Here is a 24689-nt window from a genome sequence, read left to right as displayed (position 1 = left end):
GAATCCACCCAGGTTACATGGTTTATTAAAATAATCAAATTACAGCATTTATGTTAGACTACTTTTAATTAACTGCTTTAGCCCACTTACAATGATTTTTTTTTTTTTTAAAGAAATCTTGTTCATGACCTGTGCAGCATGTTAAAACTATTGGAAGTAAAAATAACTTAAACTCCAATTTTGAAAACACAACTTTCTAAAAAAGAAATTTATGAAGCTCTGACTCATATCATGAGTATGAGTCTGTGGTCTGGGAGAGAGTCTGTAACTCTGTCTGCAAAATACAGTAAATAATGACCAATGCTGGGCAGTTAATTATATAGTTACTTCTTCAAAAAGGTAACTGAGTTATGCAAACAACAACATTTTTTGCAGCTGTTTACCTAAAAATGCAGCCAAGGCGTTTTTTTTAAAATAAACATTTCAAGCTATTTACAGAACACAAATTATTTGTGCCGCTCCAAAAAATAATTCCTGTCCACTATGAGATGAAGGAGAACAACAGCCTGATACCTGCAGGCCTGACAGCAGCAGACGTATCACTGCTGTAACACCTGTAACATTCAGCAGTCGCCTCATTGTTCTGACACACAACAAAACTATTGACTACACTACACACTAACTACACACTAACTACACACTAACTACACAAGATTTGCGCTAAACGTCGCAAATCTCTCACATCTCAAAAACACGCCGTCACTCCTGTTTTTACCGTTTCTTCCCACAGTAAATATAAACAACGACAGTATTCAGTAAAAAACAAAGAAACATTGCAGATATTTTTATCATAACTCTGGTTTTACGTGGCCGATCAACACAATTTAAAAACTGGTATAAAGTCCACACTTTTCCCTCAGTTGTTCCGTGGATGAGCCGAGGTCTCCCCTCTCGCCGCCGCCTCTGAACACACAAATACAAATTGCATGTGAAGCAGGAGGTGCAGATTTTTTTGCTATTGTTTTCTAAATCCAGGCTTGATCACGTGGAGGTATTTGGAAAACTTTTTTTGGCCAGCGGACGACTGTTGTCTCGCAGAAAGTCAAATCAAATGTATGCAATACACAATCAATTCACAAGAACACATTTAAACAGAAGGTGCCTGATTTCAACTAAACTAAATCATATCGTTACGTTTGGTTTTTTTCTTCTTTCTTGTTTTTTTTTTTTATTTTTAAATTAAGCATCTTCTAATGAGAGTGCAAAAACAGTAAAGAAAGAAAAAAAGAGACCTCTTTCCTCTCGATGGAAAAATGCACCATGTCGACCAATTTTTTAAAAAAAGTCAGCATCTGGGATTTGGTTGTTTAGGAAGAGGGGAAAGCAAGACAGCGAGAGAGAGACAGAGATCGATAGCCGGTTTTGAGATGTGGGAGATTTGTGATGTTTAGCGTGGAGTGTATAGTTAGTGTGTTGTGTAGTCATAGTTTTGCTTTGTGTGTCAGTGAGGCCACTAATGACTGTCACAAAGGCACATTGCAATGTAAACACTGTCACCAGGTGAAAACAGGAGCAGTGCTACACCTGTTGTCCTCTTGTGGTGGACATTTTTTTTACTGGCACAAGTAGTTTGTGGGGCATCTTATTGTGACACCTGATTGTTCTTTCATTTTAGTTATAGTAGTATTTTTAAATGGTTGTACCAAATTTTAAAAATGCCAGATGTATTGGTTGCATTTTCAGATAAATAGTTGTATATGTTTATAAAATGTGTGCACAACTTTTAAAAATGTACAATTTATATTTGCATTTCAAGTTATAAAAATAATTTACTCAACATGTCTGTGGTTTTGACAGTAAAAAAAACCTAACTACTAGGATTTTATGGGTTTTTTTTGTGTGATTTCAGATCAGTTGTGTTAATACAGTAAGTCAGTGAAAAAACCAACTAAATTCAGACACATGAGGTTGAGCTGAAAAGAATGATACCAAACAAGGCAGGAAGAAAATAAAAATGAAACAATCTGAGGGTGAAATACAAATGTAAAATCAACAGGAGTCAAAAATGTCCAGTTATATTTTGGACCTCAGAGGGTCAGCCTAACAAATCATGAAAAGTTAGGTTTGGATTTTTGTTCACGACGGTGCAGATTTCTGACATTTTGTGTAATTTAAGCACGTAACAATTTGTGTGAAACTGAAGTTAGCACTTGGACTTAACGCTACAAGCGCCACTTCAACGACCACATGGGATCTGTACAAGACACAAACTGAAAGCATTGGGGGATATATTACACCACAGGTGCCGTATTTGTGGGGGTAGTTACAGAGGTTGTAATTTTTGCAACGAGACTTTGGCTTTAACCGAAGATGGGGCTCCAAGTTCTGCTTTACTTAACGAAAAGGCGCTCTGTCACCCAAGAAACACGCAGGCGCAGAGAGAGAGAGAGAGAGCGCGTCGCCCTGTAACCATGGCAACCGTAACGCTGCCGCCTGGAACAACAGCACGTAGCTGTCAAACAAAACCAAACAGTCCTGACCCGCGACAACATGAAACAGGAAAGTACCGCAGTGTAATCCATTTATTTCAACAAAGTAACTGTATCCTGAATACCACCTTTTTAAACGGTAACTGTAACGGAATACAGTTACTCATATTTTGTATTTTAAATACGTAACGGCGGTACATGTATTCCGTTACTCCCCAACACTGTGTGTGTCCCATATAATACAGTGGTTCTCGAAATGTTTAGGCTTCCTTCACCCCCAGCACATCACATAACCATAGGGCAAGAATCCAAATTGAATATAGCCTGAATATAGCGCCACTATATACTTTTTTGCTGCATAAACCATCTTCTTTCAGCTTTGGTAAGGTGCTCACTGATGTCCAACTGAACCCCTCTCCCTCCAACTGGTATAATTTTATATCCATAGCTGATAATTTTTAATTAAAGAATGTATCACACCAGAATTGGACACGAGAAGTGTGGACAATGCTGCCTTGTCTGGCAAGTCTTGATTTCAGCAGGACATTTGAACGGCAGGATCAGAATTTAATGTGAACAACATAAATGCATGGATTAATCCTGCCTGTTGGTAGAGGAAAGTTTGGTGAAGCACGACAGAAGATTTTGCTCCTGATGAAGGAAAACAAGACAAAGAGTGCTGAATTAAAAGAACCGTCTGCCCAGCTTCAACGCGCGAATGCTACTATTAGGGAGATGCAAAGGGATCTCCAAAACATGGAGCAAAAGAATCAGGCTGTCACGGTTGTTAAAGAGTGGACTCAGGCGCGGAGCTCAGAAATAATGACAGTGCATTTATTTACAGTGCAGCAAGGTGACAACAGTTCAAATGTGCAACAATGGTGATAGTGCGTCCCTCCTTCCGTGTAAGCCCGTGCATGGTAGTGAGTGCCCGTCTCTCCTCCAAGTGCTTCCTTAGTGTCCGTGAATCCTCCGTCAATCCCACCCAGGCTTAGTGCAATACTCCAGCGCTGTCTGTCGCTCAGCCACACCATTAAGTAGCCCTGCTGAAGATGGTAGTTGATTGGCAGCAGCTGGTGGATTGACCGCGGGTGCGGCAGCTCCGGGCGAAAGCACTTCCGGGTCGGTACATTGTAAATAGCTGTACTTTGTGTGAAGTTGTTTTAATAAAACAAAAAAGAATAGTATATTTGTTTGTTTTTCTTTATTATAGATCTATTCACATGTACACAGCAATCACATAAAAATGAAATGCAAACTATTTACATCGCACCACACAGCTGTCATCAATCTTTAACCACAACATGAAACATTACAGGCTATTTAGAGCAGCACGTTGTTTCCAGAAGTATTTCCCAACAAGTTCAGGAAGGCACACTTTACGAAAGAAGTCTTGTGCTTGCTTTAAGCGCGGTTTCCAGAAATCCACAGCAGGGAAGACGCGAGTCACAGCAAGGTCTCTCTGTGTCCACACAACGAGGTCACAGTGGCTGGCGCCCGTAACAAAGACTCAGCGTCTCTGTTGTGTAAACACGCCAGTGATTGGGGTAATGTGGGTGAGTGTGTAGTGTAGTTGGTGTAATAGTTTTCGACTCCACACAGTCACTGCTTTGCTGTGCTTCTGCAGCGTATCCAGTAATGGTGACAAATCCTCCAGCGTTGCAATAGGAAGCTGCTCTTAAGCGCAGAAAGAATTGTTTCCAGGGATTTCTATTTGTATCCAGCTTGGCGTGCAGGATCCTTTGTGTAATCTATGCTTACATATGTATTTTACACACAGACAATGTGAAAAATACAACACATTGCTATGGATTGATGCTGAAAGTGCTAATTGCACTAAAAAATTTAGCTGAAAAAAAAAACACCAACTAAATAGATAAGCATGTCTGTTAACAAAAAAACCCAAACGCTTTACCCAACTGGGGTTTTTCAACTACCTCAGGGACAAAGCTTTACCAAAATCTTCCAACTCAGACCCTGTGACAAGGTCTGTGAAAACCACGTTTTTATGCCTGAAATACTACAGTACTACACTCCCACCAGATGAGCTCATGCAGCCTGTCACGAACCGGGACATACAACCATGACAAAACAGGAGATGCACACACAATTTATTGTGTTATTAATTTAGATGAACTGTGCTAATATAGTATACCAAAATGAAAATAATAACTCAAATTTCAGATATTTGAGGTAGTGCTGAAAATAATGGTGCCAAATAAGGCAAGAAAAACATATTTTAAAGGTGAAATATAGAGGTAAAATCAAAAATAGTCAAGAACGGCCAATTATACCCTGGACCACAGAGGGTTAAATTTGAAAACGGTTTAAAAACAAACAAACATCCCCATTCTAAAATGTCATGTGACAATCTGATTCATAAAGAGTGATGATGTCACAAGGACATGTGATGATGTCACAAGGACATGCCTTTGATCCTTTGAAGTTTTTCTATAAATAGGGGTCAGGAGCAGCAAGTTTTAGTCAGTTTGTTCGCAGCCTTCAAACGTTCGACCAGAGATACATTTGAAAGTATTTGTAAACCTCTTCAGAGTCACTGTGCACAGGATTAAAAATGTATCCACGAAAACACCAACAAAGAATAAACAATCTTGCTGCCTCTCCTTCGAGGTCTGGCCGGCCACTCACTGCAAGAGGTAAGCCTGATATGACACGATCCATTGGTGCCTCATCAGTCCAAAGGACATTACAGGAAAACTCCGACCTACATGCAAAAATTAAACAAATTGAAGAAGAGAAGCTTCAACTGGAGGAGAAGTGCAGACAATTGGAAGCACGAAATCAAGAGCTGGAAAAACAACAGCAACGCCAGCCTTACACAAAAATTATTAGTGAGGCCTGGGAAGGAAAGTTTGGTGAAGCACGAGAGAGGATTTTGGTCCTGATGAAGGAAAACAAGACAAAGAGTGCTGAATTAAAAGAAACGTCTGCCCAGCTTCAATGCGCGAATGCTACTATTGGGCAGATGCAAAGGGATCTCCAAAACATGGAGCAAAAGAATCAGGCGCTCCAAGGAACGCTTGATGAAGCTATGGAACAAACTGCACAAATCCTCGGACAGAAAAAGGAAGGGGTCACACAAATGCAGGACCAACTCAAAGGCATAAAGAAAAAATACGAAGTGCTGAAAGTCAGGCTGGATGAAACAGAGTGCAAAAATAAAGAGCTTCTTCAAGAGAAAGAGCAACAGGAAGAAGAAAAAAAACGTATTCTCCAGGACTTGGAGAGAAGAAATGAGCAGTTAGAAAAGATGCACAAGGAAAAACAACAGCAAAATACAGATAAGTGCAATCTATTAAAAGAAATGGAGCAAAGATGCCAGAAACTTGAGAAGGAAGTTGAAGAAACAACCGATCAGCTGAGAACCCTCATCCTAGAGAAAAAAGTGGTCGTGGAAAAGCTCATGGAAAAGAAGAAAAAACGTTTCCGCTTCTTCTGGAGGAGGGACACTCCTGCTTTTTCTACTTTTTCTATTTTTTCTACTGCAGATGTCACCTCGTCTCCCTCCACCTCTGTTCCATCTTAATTTTCACCTCTCCTCTCCCCTTCTCTCCTAACACTTCTTCCCTCTCTCCTTCATCTTTTTTCACCCCAACCAGTCCCGGCAGTTGACTGCCCCTCGTGAGCCTGGTTCTGCCGGAAGTTTCTGCCCGTTTAAAGGCAGTTTTTCTTCCCCACTGTCGCCTAGTGCTTGCTCAGAGGGGATTGTTGGGGTTTTCTCTTTTCTTTTTTTTCCCTTCTTATTACCATTTTCCTTTATTTACCGATTTGTTTTGTTTACTTTTCTTTTACGTTGTTTCTTTATTTACTTGTTTAACTTTTTTTCAACTTATGTAATAAACTAATAAACCAATTGAATTTATCCTCTGCGTATTTTACATCTAATCTTTAAAGAATATTTCCAAAACATTTTCAAACATCACGATCTGTCTTTTGTTTGCTTGTTAAAACCCCGTAAATGGTGAAGTAAAAACCCTGTGATATGGTTTAAAACATCAAAATAGACTAAACAACTAGTCTAAAACTAAGAGACACAGGATAAAGTTGGTGTGAAGGTTTCAGTCTGTGAATGAATCTAAGCACCATCACCTTAACTTTAAATTCATCTCTGTTACCCTCTTTGTGACTGAACTCTGACCGTGAGCACCACAGCCACTGCGCACCAGTCACACGCACTTTAAATCCATCACAGTAAACACTTGGACTTAACGCTACAAGCGCCACTTCAACGACCACATGGGATCTGTACAAGACACAAACTGAAAGCATTGGGGGATATATTACACCACAGGTGCCGTATTTGTGGGGGTAGTTACAGAGGTTGTAATTTTTGCAACGAGACTTTGGCTTTAACCGAAGATGGGGCTCCAAGTTCTGCTTTACTGGCCGAATATTGTTGGTGAGAAACACTCAGTTGTGTTACATTGCTGTGTGTTTGTATAACGAGTCACTTAACTGGTGCTGTGAACATAAAGCAGCTTGTTGCCTGCTGGAGCATTTTGGTGTGTTGGGAAGCTGCTGAAGCAGAATGACCACACTTGAAAAATGTGTAGAAATTGTGAGCTGGCCTTAAGTGTATCAAGTACTGTGTGAGTCTCAGTTTGTCATGTCTCTGTGTTTTTCAGGATACATCAGGATTGGCTGGTGTTTGCTGCATGGGCTGCTTACCAGTAGTGTTTCTCCCTCTTTACTCACTGCGTGTATCTCTTGATGGTAATGCACCCTCTGCTTAGCTCGCTGGATCTGTGAGCACAACTTTTGAATGACTTTGCTGAAAATAACTTGAATAATTTCTGCATTTCTCCTAAGCAGGTATATGCAGTTGATCATACATAAACGTCGCAAATCTCTCACATCTCAAAAACACGCCGTCACTCCTGTTTTTACCGTTTCTTCCCACAGTAAATATAAACAACGACAGTATTCAGTAAAAAACAAAGAAACATTGCAGATATTTTTATCATAACTCTGGTTTTACGTGGCCGATCAACACAATTTAAAAACTGGTATAAAGTCCACACTTTTCCCTCAGTTGTTCCGTGGATGAGCCGAGGTCTCCCCTCTCGCCGCCGCCTCTGAACACACAAATACAAATTGCATGTGAAGCAGGAGGTGCAGATTTTTTTGCTATTGTTTTCTAAATCCAGGCTTGATCACGTGGAGGTATTTGGAAAACTTTTTTTGGCCAGCGGACGACTGTTGTCTCGCAGAAAGTCAAATCAAATGTATGCAATACACAATCAATTCACAAGAACACATTTAAACAGAAGGTGCCTGATTTCAACTAAACTAAATCATATCGTTACGTTTGGTTTTTTTCTTCTTTCTTGTTTTTTTTTTTTATTTTTAAATTAAGCATCTTCTAATGAGAGTGCAAAAACAGTAAAGAAAGAAAAAAAGAGACCTCTTTCCTCTCGATGGAAAAATGCACCATGTCGACCAATTTTTTAAAAAAAGTCAGCATCTGGGATTTGGTTGTTTAGGAAGAGGGGAAAGCAAGACAGCGAGAGAGAGACAGAGATCGATAGCCGGTTTTGAGATGTGGGAGATTTGTGATGTTTAGCGTGGAGTGTATAGTTAGTGTGTTGTGTAGTCATAGTTTTGCTTTGTGTGTCAGTGAGGCCACTAATGACTGTCACAAAGGCACATTGCAATGTAAACACTGTCACCAGGTGAAAACAGGAGCAGTGCTACACCTGTTGTCCTCTTGTGGTGGACATTTTTTTTACTGGCACAAGTAGTTTGTGGGGCATCTTATTGTGACACCTGATTGTTCTTTCATTTTAGTTATAGTAGTATTTTTAAATGGTTGTACCAAATTTTAAAAATGCCAGATGTATTGGTTGCATTTTCAGATAAATAGTTGTATATGTTTATAAAATGTGTGCACAACTTTTAAAAATGTACAATTTATATTTGCATTTCAAGTTATAAAAATAATTTACTCAACATGTCTGTGGTTTTGACAGTAAAAAAAACCTAACTACTAGGATTTTATGGGTTTTTTTTGTGTGATTTCAGATCAGTTGTGTTAATACAGTAAGTCAGTGAAAAAACCAACTAAATTCAGACACATGAGGTTGAGCTGAAAAGAATGATACCAAACAAGGCAGGAAGAAAATAAAAATGAAACAATCTGAGGGTGAAATACAAATGTAAAATCAACAGGAGTCAAAAATGTCCAGTTATATTTTGGACCTCAGAGGGTCAGCCTAACAAATCATGAAAAGTTAGGTTTGGATTTTTGTTCACGACGGTGCAGATTTCTGACATTTTGTGTAATTTAAGCACGTAACAATTTGTGTGAAACTGAAGTTAGCACTTGGACTTAACGCTACAAGCGCCACTTCAACGACCACATGGGATCTGTACAAGACACAAACTGAAAGCATTGGGGGATATATTACACCACAGGTGCCGTATTTGTGGGGGTAGTTACAGAGGTTGTAATTTTTGCAACGAGACTTTGGCTTTAACCGAAGATGGGGCTCCAAGTTCTGCTTTACTTAACGAAAAGGCGCTCTGTCACCCAAGAAACACGCAGGCGCAGAGAGAGAGAGAGAGAGCGCGTCGCCCTGTAACCATGGCAACCGTAACGCTGCCGCCTGGAACAACAGCACGTAGCTGTCAAACAAAACCAAACAGTCCTGACCCGCGACAACATGAAACAGGAAAGTACCGCAGTGTAATCCATTTATTTCAACAAAGTAACTGTATCCTGAATACCACCTTTTTAAACGGTAACTGTAACGGAATACAGTTACTCATATTTTGTATTTTAAATACGTAACGGCGGTACATGTATTCCGTTACTCCCCAACACTGTGTGTGTCCCATATAATACAGTGGTTCTCGAAATGTTTAGGCTTCCTTCACCCCCAGCACATCACATAACCATAGGGCAAGAATCCAAATTGAATATAGCCTGAATATAGCGCCACTATATACTTTTTTGCTGCATAAACCATCTTCTTTCAGCTTTGGTAAGGTGCTCACTGATGTCCAACTGAACCCCTCTCCCTCCAACTGGTATAATTTTATATCCATAGCTGATAATTTTTAATTAAAGAATGTATCACACCAGAATTGGACACGAGAAGTGTGGACAATGCTGCCTTGTCTGGCAAGTCTTGATTTCAGCAGGACATTTGAACGGCAGGATCAGAATTTAATGTGAACAACATAAATGCATGGATTAATCCTGCCTGTTGGTAGAGGAAAGTTTGGTGAAGCACGACAGAAGATTTTGCTCCTGATGAAGGAAAACAAGACAAAGAGTGCTGAATTAAAAGAACCGTCTGCCCAGCTTCAACGCGCGAATGCTACTATTAGGGAGATGCAAAGGGATCTCCAAAACATGGAGCAAAAGAATCAGGCTGTCACGGTTGTTAAAGAGTGGACTCAGGCGCGGAGCTCAGAAATAATGACAGTGCATTTATTTACAGTGCAGCAAGGTGACAACAGTTCAAATGTGCAACAATGGTGATAGTGCGTCCCTCCTTCCGTGTAAGCCCGTGCATGGTAGTGAGTGCCCGTCTCTCCTCCAAGTGCTTCCTTAGTGTCCGTGAATCCTCCGTCAATCCCACCCAGGCTTAGTGCAATACTCCAGCGCTGTCTGTCGCTCAGCCACACCATTAAGTAGCCCTGCTGAAGATGGTAGTTGATTGGCAGCAGCTGGTGGATTGACCGCGGGTGCGGCAGCTCCGGGCGAAAGCACTTCCGGGTCGGTACATTGTAAATAGCTGTACTTTGTGTGAAGTTGTTTTAATAAAACAAAAAAGAATAGTATATTTGTTTGTTTTTCTTTATTATAGATCTATTCACATGTACACAGCAATCACATAAAAATGAAATGCAAACTATTTACATCGCACCACACAGCTGTCATCAATCTTTAACCACAACATGAAACATTACAGGCTATTTAGAGCAGCACGTTGTTTCCAGAAGTATTTCCCAACAAGTTCAGGAAGGCACACTTTACGAAAGAAGTCTTGTGCTTGCTTTAAGCGCGGTTTCCAGAAATCCACAGCAGGGAAGACGCGAGTCACAGCAAGGTCTCTCTGTGTCCACACAACGAGGTCACAGTGGCTGGCGCCCGTAACAAAGACTCAGCGTCTCTGTTGTGTAAACACGCCAGTGATTGGGGTAATGTGGGTGAGTGTGTAGTGTAGTTGGTGTAATAGTTTTCGACTCCACACAGTCACTGCTTTGCTGTGCTTCTGCAGCGTATCCAGTAATGGTGACAAATCCTCCAGCGTTGCAATAGGAAGCTGCTCTTAAGCGCAGAAAGAATTGTTTCCAGGGATTTCTATTTGTATCCAGCTTGGCGTGCAGGATCCTTTGTGTAATCTATGCTTACATATGTATTTTACACACAGACAATGTGAAAAATACAACACATTGCTATGGATTGATGCTGAAAGTGCTAATTGCACTAAAAAATTTAGCTGAAAAAAAAAACACCAACTAAATAGATAAGCATGTCTGTTAACAAAAAAACCCAAACGCTTTACCCAACTGGGGTTTTTCAACTACCTCAGGGACAAAGCTTTACCAAAATCTTCCAACTCAGACCCTGTGACAAGGTCTGTGAAAACCACGTTTTTATGCCTGAAATACTACAGTACTACACTCCCACCAGATGAGCTCATGCAGCCTGTCACGAACCGGGACATACAACCATGACAAAACAGGAGATGCACACACAATTTATTGTGTTATTAATTTAGATGAACTGTGCTAATATAGTATACCAAAATGAAAATAATAACTCAAATTTCAGATATTTGAGGTAGTGCTGAAAATAATGGTGCCAAATAAGGCAAGAAAAACATATTTTAAAGGTGAAATATAGAGGTAAAATCAAAAATAGTCAAGAACGGCCAATTATACCCTGGACCACAGAGGGTTAAATTTGAAAACGGTTTAAAAACAAACAAACATCCCCATTCTAAAATGTCATGTGACAATCTGATTCATAAAGAGTGATGATGTCACAAGGACATGTGATGATGTCACAAGGACATGCCTTTGATCCTTTGAAGTTTTTCTATAAATAGGGGTCAGGAGCAGCAAGTTTTAGTCAGTTTGTTCGCAGCCTTCAAACGTTCGACCAGAGATACATTTGAAAGTATTTGTAAACCTCTTCAGAGTCACTGTGCACAGGATTAAAAATGTATCCACGAAAACACCAACAAAGAATAAACAATCTTGCTGCCTCTCCTTCGAGGTCTGGCCGGCCACTCACTGCAAGAGGTAAGCCTGATATGACACGATCCATTGGTGCCTCATCAGTCCAAAGGACATTACAGGAAAACTCCGACCTACATGCAAAAATTAAACAAATTGAAGAAGAGAAGCTTCAACTGGAGGAGAAGTGCAGACAATTGGAAGCACGAAATCAAGAGCTGGAAAAACAACAGCAACGCCAGCCTTACACAAAAATTATTAGTGAGGCCTGGGAAGGAAAGTTTGGTGAAGCACGAGAGAGGATTTTGGTCCTGATGAAGGAAAACAAGACAAAGAGTGCTGAATTAAAAGAAACGTCTGCCCAGCTTCAATGCGCGAATGCTACTATTGGGCAGATGCAAAGGGATCTCCAAAACATGGAGCAAAAGAATCAGGCGCTCCAAGGAACGCTTGATGAAGCTATGGAACAAACTGCACAAATCCTCGGACAGAAAAAGGAAGGGGTCACACAAATGCAGGACCAACTCAAAGGCATAAAGAAAAAATACGAAGTGCTGAAAGTCAGGCTGGATGAAACAGAGTGCAAAAATAAAGAGCTTCTTCAAGAGAAAGAGCAACAGGAAGAAGAAAAAAAACGTATTCTCCAGGACTTGGAGAGAAGAAATGAGCAGTTAGAAAAGATGCACAAGGAAAAACAACAGCAAAATACAGATAAGTGCAATCTATTAAAAGAAATGGAGCAAAGATGCCAGAAACTTGAGAAGGAAGTTGAAGAAACAACCGATCAGCTGAGAACCCTCATCCTAGAGAAAAAAGTGGTCGTGGAAAAGCTCATGGAAAAGAAGAAAAAACGTTTCCGCTTCTTCTGGAGGAGGGACACTCCTGCTTTTTCTACTTTTTCTATTTTTTCTACTGCAGATGTCACCTCGTCTCCCTCCACCTCTGTTCCATCTTAATTTTCACCTCTCCTCTCCCCTTCTCTCCTAACACTTCTTCCCTCTCTCCTTCATCTTTTTTCACCCCAACCAGTCCCGGCAGTTGACTGCCCCTCGTGAGCCTGGTTCTGCCGGAAGTTTCTGCCCGTTTAAAGGCAGTTTTTCTTCCCCACTGTCGCCTAGTGCTTGCTCAGAGGGGATTGTTGGGGTTTTCTCTTTTCTTTTTTTTCCCTTCTTATTACCATTTTCCTTTATTTACCGATTTGTTTTGTTTACTTTTCTTTTACGTTGTTTCTTTATTTACTTGTTTAACTTTTTTTCAACTTATGTAATAAACTAATAAACCAATTGAATTTATCCTCTGCGTATTTTACATCTAATCTTTAAAGAATATTTCCAAAACATTTTCAAACATCACGATCTGTCTTTTGTTTGCTTGTTAAAACCCCGTAAATGGTGAAGTAAAAACCCTGTGATATGGTTTAAAACATCAAAATAGACTAAACAACTAGTCTAAAACTAAGAGACACAGGATAAAGTTGGTGTGAAGGTTTCAGTCTGTGAATGAATCTAAGCACCATCACCTTAACTTTAAATTCATCTCTGTTACCCTCTTTGTGACTGAACTCTGACCGTGAGCACCACAGCCACTGCGCACCAGTCACACGCACTTTAAATCCATCACAGTAAACACTTGGACTTAACGCTACAAGCGCCACTTCAACGACCACATGGGATCTGTACAAGACACAAACTGAAAGCATTGGGGGATATATTACACCACAGGTGCCGTATTTGTGGGGGTAGTTACAGAGGTTGTAATTTTTGCAACGAGACTTTGGCTTTAACCGAAGATGGGGCTCCAAGTTCTGCTTTACTGGCCGAATATTGTTGGTGAGAAACACTCAGTTGTGTTACATTGCTGTGTGTTTGTATAACGAGTCACTTAACTGGTGCTGTGAACATAAAGCAGCTTGTTGCCTGCTGGAGCATTTTGGTGTGTTGGGAAGCTGCTGAAGCAGAATGACCACACTTGAAAAATGTGTAGAAATTGTGAGCTGGCCTTAAGTGTATCAAGTACTGTGTGAGTCTCAGTTTGTCATGTCTCTGTGTTTTTCAGGATACATCAGGATTGGCTGGTGTTTGCTGCATGGGCTGCTTACCAGTAGTGTTTCTCCCTCTTTACTCACTGCGTGTATCTCTTGATGGTAATGCACCCTCTGCTTAGCTCGCTGGATCTGTGAGCACAACTTTTGAATGACTTTGCTGAAAATAACTTGAATAATTTCTGCATTTCTCCTAAGCAGGTATATGCAGTTGATCATACATAAACGTCGCAAATCTCTCACATCTCAAAAACACGCCGTCACTCCTGTTTTTACCGTTTCTTCCCACAGTAAATATAAACAACGACAGTATTCAGTAAAAAACAAAGAAACATTGCAGATATTTTTATCATAACTCTGGTTTTACGTGGCCGATCAACACAATTTAAAAACTGGTATAAAGTCCACACTTTTCCCTCAGTTGTTCCGTGGATGAGCCGAGGTCTCCCCTCTCGCCGCCGCCTCTGAACACACAAATACAAATTGCATGTGAAGCAGGAGGTGCAGATTTTTTTGCTATTGTTTTCTAAATCCAGGCTTGATCACGTGGAGGTATTTGGAAAACTTTTTTTGGCCAGCGGACGACTGTTGTCTCGCAGAAAGTCAAATCAAATGTATGCAATACACAATCAATTCACAAGAACACATTTAAACAGAAGGTGCCTGATTTCAACTAAACTAAATCATATCGTTACGTTTGGTTTTTTTCTTCTTTCTTGTTTTTTTTTTTTATTTTTAAATTAAGCATCTTCTAATGAGAGTGCAAAAACAGTAAAGAAAGAAAAAAAGAGACCTCTTTCCTCTCGATGGAAAAATGCACCATGTCGACCAATTTTTTAAAAAAAGTCAGCATCTGGGATTTGGTTGTTTAGGAAGAGGGGAAAGCAAGACAGCGAGAGAGAGACAGAGATCGATAGCCGGTTTTGAGATGTGGGAGATTTGTGATGTTTAGCGTGGAGTGTATAGTTAGTGTGTTGTGTAGTCATAGTTTTGCTTTGTGTGTCAGTGAGGCCACTAATGACTGTCACAAAGGCACATTGCAATGTAAACACTGTCACCAGGTGAAAACAGGAGCAGTGCTACACCTGTTGTCCTCTTGTGGTGGACATTTTTTTTACTGGCACAAGTAGTTTGTGGGGCATCTTATTGTGACACCTGATTGTTCTTTCATTTTAGTTATAGTAGTATTTTTAAATGGTTGTACCAAATTTTAAAAATGCCAGATGTATTGGTTGCATTTTCAGATAAATAGTTGTATATGTTTATAAAATGTGTGCACAACTTTTAAAAATGTACAATTTATATTTGCATTTCAAGTTATAAAAATAATTTACTCAACATGTCTGTGGTTTTGACAGTAAAAAAAACCTAACTACTAGGATTTTATGGGTTTTTTTTGTGTGATTTCAGATCAGTTGTGTTAATACAGTAAGTCAGTGAAAAAACCAACTAAATTCAGACACATGAGGTTGAGCTGAAAAGAATGATACCAAACAAGGCAGGAAGAAAATAAAAATGAAACAATCTGAGGGTGAAATACAAATGTAAAATCAACAGGAGTCAAAAATGTCCAGTTATATTTTGGACCTCAGAGGGTCAGCCTAACAAATCATGAAAAGTTAGGTTTGGATTTTTGTTCACGACGGTGCAGATTTCTGACATTTTGTGTAATTTAAGCACGTAACAATTTGTGTGAAACTGAAGTTAGCACTTGGACTTAACGCTACAAGCGCCACTTCAACGACCACATGGGATCTGTACAAGACACAAACTGAAAGCATTGGGGGATATATTACACCACAGGTGCCGTATTTGTGGGGGTAGTTACAGAGGTTGTAATTTTTGCAACGAGACTTTGGCTTTAACCGAAGATGGGGCTCCAAGTTCTGCTTTACTTAACGAAAAGGCGCTCTGTCACCCAAGAAACACGCAGGCGCAGAGAGAGAGAGAGCGCGTCGCCCTGTAACCATGGCAACCGTAACGCTGCCGCCTGGAACAACAGCACGTAGCTGTCAAACAAAACCAAACAGTCCTGACCCGCGACAACATGAAACAGGAAAGTACCGCAGTGTAATCCATTTATTTCAACAAAGTAACTGTATCCTGAATACCACCTTTTTAAACGGTAACTGTAACGGAATACAGTTACTCATATTTTGTATTTTAAATACGTAACGGCGGTACATGTATTCCGTTACTCCCCAACACTGTGTGTGTCCCATATAATACAGTGGTTCTCGAAATGTTTAGGCTTCCTTCACCCCCAGCACATCACATAACCATAGGGCAAGAATCCAAATTGAATATAGCCTGCACTGAAAAAAATAATCAGTGGTATAAACGTAAAAAAATTATTGTAATCGGTTGCACGAAATTAAGTTATGTTTGGTTAACCTTAGTTTTTTATGTTATACCTGCACACATTTTTCTGGTAACACAAACATGACTTTTTTATGTTGTTATGTTTTTCATTCCGGTCAAATATTTATAGAAACCACTTGTTTATCAGACATGAACTTTTTGTGTTAATTGTATTGGACTACTATGTGTTATATTGACAAGATTATTTTATGGTAAGCTTATTTTATTTTATAACAAATTTCTAATATATAATATATAATATAATATAGTATATAATTGAGTGTTCAATAAATAAAACTAAATTAAGGCTGATCTTACTGTATGTACTGTACACTTTCTCTTCAATCAAAGAAATAAGCAAAACATTTTTGAACAATGACCTGTATTTTTGAAAATACTACACAGTTGTAACAATGGACTTTCAATTCAGGCTTCCAAAATATACATGAGTCATATTTGTACAATGCATCTCTTGAAAAACATTCCATAACATTCCTCAAAGTTATCTGCTGTAACCTGAATTCAACATTGTGGGGCCTTATGACATCGCGCTTATGTAAAAAATAGTTTTTTAAATGTAAGAGCCATAAGGTAATATGGCAACAGGGGTGTAATTATTAAAATGACACAAAGAAGAGACTTAAAATAACATTATAACCCACAGGCACACAACCAAGAGACCTAAACTGATTAGTATTGGCTTGCTTCTATCACTAAACATCACAATCACTAATACTAGACGATGCAATCTGTTTGTAGTGGTGCACCTTGGGAAAAAAATTGCAAACTGGTGAAATTGGTGCAAGGCACCATTACCATTGAGAAAAATGGACATTCAAAGTTTGAATTTTTTTTTAAAAGAGTCATGGCTTGAAAAGTGAAAACTGCAGTAATAAAGGCCCCAAGTTGAAAAGTGCCAGAAAAATAAGTTTCACTATGTCCTGCAACTTTACCAGTGCTGGCTTAAAAGAAAGGATGGTACATATTTGAAGAGGTAAACATGTTGTTCCCACATCATAACTGGAAAACTGTTCAATCGTACAGTCTGGTCCTGAAAACCTGGGCCTTCTTTGAAAGGCTGTTCCTTTTGAGCTCCATAACCAGTTTCTATAATACCTCGAAGGTATACTTTTCCAGTGGGTAGGTGAGGTTCAAAGTGTACATTAGTCCAAACAGCATTGCAGCTGCTAGGGTATAGTTATCCAAATCCTGCCAGACTCTCTGGCCTTCAAGGACTATCCCGATGTCCTCAGGGCTGCCATTGGCATCTCTTGACTTTATGATGTAAATTCCCATGGTTGTTTCCTTATTAGATCGTTGGATAATGGCTTCATCTGTGGCCTAGAAAATGCAGAATTCCAAAATTTAATTAAACAGAACACTGGTCAAAGAACATTATACCAAATCTTATTTTAATCTGTGTCACTATTCCAAAAAATGTTAACATTAACACATTAGGTGAACAAAAATGGATTCATTACAGCATGTGATTTGAGTCCTCAGAATGCTTAAAAAGGTAATGAAGTGAAATCTCCATGCAAAGAAGCAGAATACGGTCAGAGCATAGAGAGGTGTTCAACTATCAACTCCACACATAGAAAAATGCAGGTAAAAGAAAAAGAAAAAAAACGCACCCATGGTAAATTGTGAAAATCCCAGGTGATTTTCGACATACTCCTGGCATAGAGTGACAAGCAGCATTTTGTTAAAATTATTATTTTCCCTAAAGTGTATACACAAATTAATTTTTTTCTTACCTGGGCCGTGGGCTCCAGAATGTTCTGAAGTCTTCTTCCTATTTGTCCTCCTCGCCTTTTGAAGACCTTTATTAGTTTGTCAGATAGCACATCTATCTGCGAGAGTAATCTGGACTGCAGTGGCATGGTGGTAATGCGCTTAAACTCTGCATTTATCTAAAAAGAGAAGTTGTCACATAAAAATGCTGTCAAAATCTCAAATCTCACAAGGTTACATCCACACAAAGTTATATTACTATTTATTAGCTATGGGTCCCATGTTGCTGAGCAGTTCCATAGTTGCCCTTACTTCCAAACCACCCAAAGCCTGTTTGCAACCACAGCAGTTGCCTCCTTCTGGCCATTTTGCAGTTCTGCCAAATGACCCAGAAACGACATCTATTATTGTCATATACACATCAAGGTCTTTCATTAATACTTAGTTAAATTAGTTAATTTGACCTTTCCAGAAAATTTACCTTACAGAATGTGAGATAAGATATGCAAATCTTCACTAGTAAATAAAATAATGTTATTAAAACCTTAACAGTAACACCTCTACATAACAGCGCTAGACAATTGTTCTGAAGCAACACCAATCTGCCCTTCAGCAGGGATAAGCACCATATATCGATACAGAAAAAATAAATTTAACATATTTATATTGTCATTATTTTTTATCTTTTAAGCCCTCCTCTCAGTCTCTCTATAAATCAGTTAAAATAATTTGTTGGGTTTTTGTGTGTCTTTAACATGTTATCAGTAGATTACATTCACTGCCCCAGAACATGAAATAAAGCCCCACGTCATGCACTTCCTCTCCTAATGAGTACTGCATAGGTGTCATGCCCTAAATAAACCGACTTTAGTGAAGACACACCCCCCCCCCAACACACACAGAGCCCACCCCATGGCAAACTAGCTTATTTAACTGTATAACTAAAACATTTTAGGTACAACCAGTTAACTAAATGGACACGAGTTTGTTAGTCTGTATTCACTGAGAAAAAACAAGCGGATGTGACTGGGCACACACTGAAAAAAAGCTAATGCACATAATATTGTCTCGCAGCTTAAGCTAGCATTATCGTTAGTTAACTTAAGGAATGACTTGTTTTTTACATTATGTTGCTCAACAGCAATTCATGAGAAAAACTTCCCCATCTAATGGATGTTCTCTTCGTTTCCTCTCAAACATGTAGTTTTCAGTTTACCTTGACAAAGTAAAGCTCAGCACCAAACGTAAACGAAGCGAAGACAAAAAATGGCGGACCGCCACAGTGAATTTTCCCTCGCAAAACACACCCTGGGGGTGGAGTTTCAACAGAAAACATAACTATTTTCTGTTATTTTGATATGACTGGTTTTAAAAGACTGAACATCCTTCTAAAACAAGTGAAAGGCGTGAGACTTAATTATGTTTAGACCAAAAATATAAATGATTCATGTTGGATATATTTACTGTATTTTTACTAATTTAACAACCTCATCATTGCATTAGTCGCTTTATGCTATAGCATTACGCTTACATTAGCTTGAAGCTCAAGGTCGTCATTTTATTTAATTTCTTTTTCTGGGCTTACAAACAGGACACACAACATTTAGATAACCGTTACACTGAATCTTGGGTCTGTGTTGAGTCTTCCAGCTGCTGACTACAGAAGCTAGATTGACCTTTCAGCATGTTTATAGCGGCTGTGCTGGTAATGTTACCGTGTGTGAGCAGTCACATTGGCAGCAGACATGTTTCAACAAACTAGTCATATCCCGGCCCTACATTAGCTTGTTTAATGGTTAAGACACTGCAGGTACCACCACTTACTACAGACACCGATGCAAGTTTGTAATAGTCTGTTAATTTAGACTGAAAGAATATAGAAACAATATTAACTCACATTATATATGATAATTACTAATTTGCTTATCGCATAATTTCGGTTACCATTAGCTAACTGGAGCCTAACATTGGCCTTTCATGGTTTTCGATAAACAGCCCACATACCTGTAAAATAACAACACCCAGTAAAAGTCCACATATATAAAGGGTCTACACTCGTTCTCACTGGTGTGTTAGCTTTAAAATCTTATTTACCTTCAAGTGTAAAACTCCAGATGGTAGTAGATTTTCCAAAGCGAGAGACAAAAATGGCAGACAGCGCAGCCGATTTTTCCTTTCCAGGGGGCGGAGCTTGAGGATAAAACACGACTAACTTGTTTCTTTTCAACATGATTTGTTCTAAAAGAATCAATATTCTTAAAGAATATGTGAAAATTAAAAGACAAAAATATGTTTAGATGTGAAATTTAAATTAGTCATGCTGGATATATGAAGTAATTCTATGCAAATTCAACAACCACCCTATTGCATTTTTTTCAGTGTGAATATAGCGCCACTATATACTTTTTTGCTGCATAAACCATCTTCTTTCAGCTTTGGTAAGGTGCTCACTGATGTCCAACTGAACCCCTCTCCCTCCAACTGGTATAATTTTATATCCATAGCTGATAATTTTTAATTAAAGAATGTATCACACCAGAATTGGACACGAGAAGTGTGGACAATGCTGCCTTGTCTGGCAAGTCTTGATTTCAGCAGGACATTTGAACGGCAGGATCAGAATTTAATGTGAACAACATAAATGCATGGATTAATCCTGCCTGTTGGTAGAGGAAAGTTTGGTGAAGCACGACAGAAGATTTTGTTCCTGATGAAGGAAAACAAGACAAAGAGTGCTGAATTAAAAGAACCGTCTGCCCAGCTTCAACGCGCGAATGCTACTATTAGGGAGATGCAAAGGGATCTCCAAAACATGGAGCAAAAGAATCAGGCTGTCACGGTTGTTAAAGAGTGGACTCAGGCGCGGAGCTCAGAAATAATGACAGTGCATTTATTTACAGTGCAGCAAGGTGACAACAGTTCAAATGTGCAACAATGGTGATAGTGCGTCCCTCCTTCCGTGTAAGCCCGTGCGTGGTAGTGAGTGCCCGTCTCTCCTCCAAGTGCTTCCTTAGTGTCCGTGAATCCTCCGTCAATCCCAGGCTTAGTGCAATACTCCAGCGCTGTCTGTCGCTCAGCCACACCATTAAGTAGCCCTGCTGAAGATGGTAGTTGATTGGCAGCAGCTGGTGGATTGACCGCGGGTGCGGCAGCTCCGGGCGAAAGCACTTCCGGGTCGGTACATTGTAAATAGCTGTACTTTGTGTGAAGTTGTCTTAATAAAACAAAAAAGAATAGTATATTTGTTTGTTTTTCTTTATTATAGATCTATTCACATGTACACAGCAATCACATAAAAATGAAATGCAAACTATTTACATCGCACCACACAGCTGTCATCAATCTTTAACCACAACATGAAACATTACAGGCTATTTAGAGCAGCACGTTGTTTCCAGAAGTATTTCCCAACAAGTTCAGGAAGGCACACTTTACGAAAGAAGTCTTGTGCTTGCTTTAAGCGCGGTTTCCAGAAATCCACAGCAGGGAAGACGCGAGTCACAGCAAGGTCTCTCTGTGTCCACACAACGAGGTCACAGTGGCTGGCGCCCGTAACAAAGACTCAGCGTCTCTGTTGTGTAAACACGCCAGTGATTGGGGTAATGTGGGTGAGTGTGTAGTGTAGTTGGTGTAATAGTTTTCGACTCCACACAGTCACTGCTTTGCTGTGCTTCTGCAGCGTATCCAGTAATGGTGACAAATCCTCCAGCGTTGCAATAGGAAGCTGCTCTTAAGCGCAGAAAGAATTGTTTCCAGGGATTTCTATTTGTATCCAGCTTGGCGTGCAGGATCCTTTGTGTAATCTATGCTTACATATGTATTTTACACACAGACAATGTGAAAAATACAACACATTGCTATGGATTGATGCTGAAAGTGCTAATTGCACTAAAAAATTTAGCTGAAAAAAAAAAACACCAACTAAATAGATAAGCATGTCTGTTAACAAAAAAACCCAAACGCTTTACCCAACTGGGGTTTTTCAACTACCTCAGGGACAAAGCTTTACCAAAATCTTCCAACTCAGACCCTGTGACAAGGTCTGTGAAAACCACGTTTTTATGCCTGAAATACTACAGTACTACACTCCCACCAGATGAGCTCATGCAGCCTGTCACGAACCGGGACATACAACCATGACAAAACAGGAGATGCACACACAATTTATTGTGTTATTAATTTAGATGAACTGTGCTAATATAGTATACCAAAATGAAAACAATAACTCAAATTTCAGATATTTGAGGTAGTGCTGAAAATAATGGTGCCAAATAAGGCAAGAAAAACATATTTTAAAGGTGAAATATAGAGGTAAAATCAAAAATAGTCAAGAACGGCCAATTATACCCTGGACCACAGAGGGTTAAATTTGAAAACGGTTTAAAAACAAACAAACATCCCCATTCTAAAATGTCATGTGACAATCTGATTCATAAAGAGTGATGATGTCACAAGGACATGTGATGATGTCACAAGGACATGCCTTTGATCCTTTGAAGTTTTTCTATAAATAGGGGTCAGGAGCAGCAAGTTTTAGTCAGTTTGTTCGCAGCCTTCAAACGTTCGACCAGAGATACATTTGAAAGTATTTGTAAACCTCTTCAGAGTCACTGTGCACAGGATTAAAAATGTATCCACGAAAACACCAACAAAGAATAAACAATCTTGCTGCCTCTCCTTCGAGGTCTGGCCGGCCACTCACTGCAAGAGGTAAGCCTGATATGACACGATCCATTGGTGCCTCATCAGTCCAAAGGACATTACAGGAAAACTCCGACCTACATGCAAAAATTAAACAAATTGAAGAAGAGAAGCTTCAACTGGAGGAGAAGTGCAGACAATTGGAAGCACGAAATCAAGAGCTGGAAAAACAACAGCAACGCCAGCCTTACACAAAAATTATTAGTGAGGCCTGGGAAGGAAAGTTTGGTGAAGCACGAGAGAGGATTTTGGTCCTGATGAAGGAAAACAAGACAAAGAGTGCTGAATTAAAAGAAACGTCTGCCCAGCTTCAATGCGCGAATGCTACTATTGGGCAGATGCAAAGGGATCTCCAAAACATGGAGCAAAAGAATCAGGCGCTCCAAGGAACGCTTGATGAAGCTATGGAACAAACTGCACAAATCCTCGGACAGAAAAAGGAAGGGGTCACACAAATGCAGGACCAACTCAAAGGCATAAAGAAAAAATACGAAGTGCTGAAAGTCAGGCTGGATGAAACAGAGTGCAAAAATAAAGAGCTTCTTCAAGAGAAAGAGCAACAGGAAGAAGAAAAAAAACGTATTCTCCAGGACTTGGAGAGAAGAAATGAGCAGTTAGAAAAGATGCACAAGGAAAAACAACAGCAAAATACAGATAAGTGCAATCTATTAAAAGAAATGGAGCAAAGATGCCAGAAACTTGAGAAGGAAGTTGAAGAAACAACCGATCAGCTGAGAACCCTCATCCTAGAGAAAAAAGTGGTCGTGGAAAAGCTCATGGAAAAGAAGAAAAAACGTTTCCGCTTCTTCTGGAGGAGGGACACTCCTGCTTTTTCTACTTTTTCTATTTTTTCTACTGCAGATGTCACCTCGTCTCCCTCCACCTCTGTTCCATCTTAATTTTCACCTCTCCTCTCCCCTTCTCTCCTAACACTTCTTCCCTCTCTCCTTCATCTTTTTTCACCCCAACCAGTCCCGGCAGTTGACTGCCCCTCGTGAGCCTGGTTCTGCCGGAAGTTTCTGCCCGTTTAAAGGCAGTTTTTCTTCCCCACTGTCGCCTAGTGCTTGCTCAGAGGGGATTGTTGGGGTTTTCTCTTTTCTTTTTTTTCCCTTCTTATTACCATTTTCCTTTATTTACCGATTTGTTTTGTTTACTTTTCTTTTACGTTGTTTCTTTATTTACTTGTTTAACTTTTTTTCAACTTATGTAATAAACTAATAAACCAATTGAATTTATCCTCTGCGTATTTTACATCTAATCTTTAAAGAATATTTCCAAAACATTTTCAAACATCACGATCTGTCTTTTGTTTGCTTGTTAAAACCCCGTAAATGGTGAAGTAAAAACCCTGTGATATGGTTTAAAACATCAAAATAGACTAAACAACTAGTCTAAAACTAAGAGACACAGGATAAAGTTGGTGTGAAGGTTTCAGTCTGTGAATGAATCTAAGCACCATCACCTTAACTTTAAATTCATCTCTGTTACCCTCTTTGTGACTGAACTCTGACCGTGAGCACCACAGCCACTGCGCACCAGTCACACGCACTTTAAATCCATCACAGTAAACACTTGGACTTAACGCTACAAGCGCCACTTCAACGACCACATGGGATCTGTACAAGACACAAACTGAAAGCATTGGGGGATATATTACACCACAGGTGCCGTATTTGTGGGGGTAGTTACAGAGGTTGTAATTTTTGCAACGAGACTTTGGCTTTAACCGAAGATGGGGCTCCAAGTTCTGCTTTACTGGCCGAATATTGTTGGTGAGAAACACTCAGTTGTGTTACATTGCTGTGTGTTTGTATAACGAGTCACTTAACTGGTGCTGTGAACATAAAGCAGCTTGTTGCCTGCTGGAGCATTTTGGTGTGTTGGGAAGCTGCTGAAGCAGAATGACCACACTTGAAAAATGTGTAGAAATTGTGAGCTGGCCTTAAGTGTATCAAGTACTGTGTGAGTCTCAGTTTGTCATGTCTCTGTGTTTTTCAGGATACATCAGGATTGGCTGGTGTTTGCTGCATGGGCTGCTTACCAGTAGTGTTTCTCCCTCTTTACTCACTGCGTGTATCTCTTGATGGTAATGCACCCTCTGCTTAGCTCGCTGGATCTGTGAGCACAACTTTTGAATGACTTTGCTGAAAATAACTTGAATAATTTCTGCATTTCTCCTAAGCAGGTATATGCAGTTGATCATACATGTA

The 24689-nt window shown here is 39.6% G+C and overlaps 1 protein-coding gene across 5 annotated transcripts; it reads right to left on the bottom strand.

Moving 5' to 3' along the window:
• Positions 1-16333: 16333 nt before the first annotated feature.
• On the bottom strand, positions 16334-19924 carry LOC147314549 (uncharacterized). 5 transcript variants are annotated; one of them, XM_086261558.1, is made up of 3 exons: positions 18091-18650; positions 17802-17957; positions 16334-17385 (listed from the first exon to the last, which is right to left on the bottom strand). In XM_086261558.1, exons 1-3 carry the CDS (start codon positions 18211-18213, stop codon positions 17152-17154), a joined length of 513 nt encoding a protein of 170 aa, XP_086117684.1. In that variant the 5' UTR covers positions 18214-18650; the 3' UTR covers positions 16334-17151. The 5 variants fall into 5 exon arrangements, with proteins under 5 accessions (XP_086117684.1, XP_086117687.1, XP_086117688.1 ...); XM_086261561.1 differs by lacking the exon at positions 18091-18650 and adding an exon at positions 19783-19801 and having other exon boundaries at positions 16336-17385; XM_086261562.1 differs by lacking the exon at positions 18091-18650 and adding an exon at positions 18903-18921 and having other exon boundaries at positions 16336-17385.
• Positions 19925-24689: the final 4765 nt, after the last annotated feature.

The sequence above is a fragment of the Aulonocara sp. 'chitande type north' Nkhata Bay genome, linkage group LG14, assembly GCF_057382095.1.
Source record: "Aulonocara sp. 'chitande type north' Nkhata Bay isolate Kocher_YH1m ecotype deep benthic linkage group LG14, A_spYH_male_GT1.1, whole genome shotgun sequence".
In the NCBI taxonomy this organism is placed as follows: domain Eukaryota; kingdom Metazoa; phylum Chordata; class Actinopteri; order Cichliformes; family Cichlidae; genus Aulonocara; species Aulonocara sp. 'chitande type north' Nkhata Bay.
This window is presented reverse-complemented; position numbering and strand designations above follow the sequence as displayed.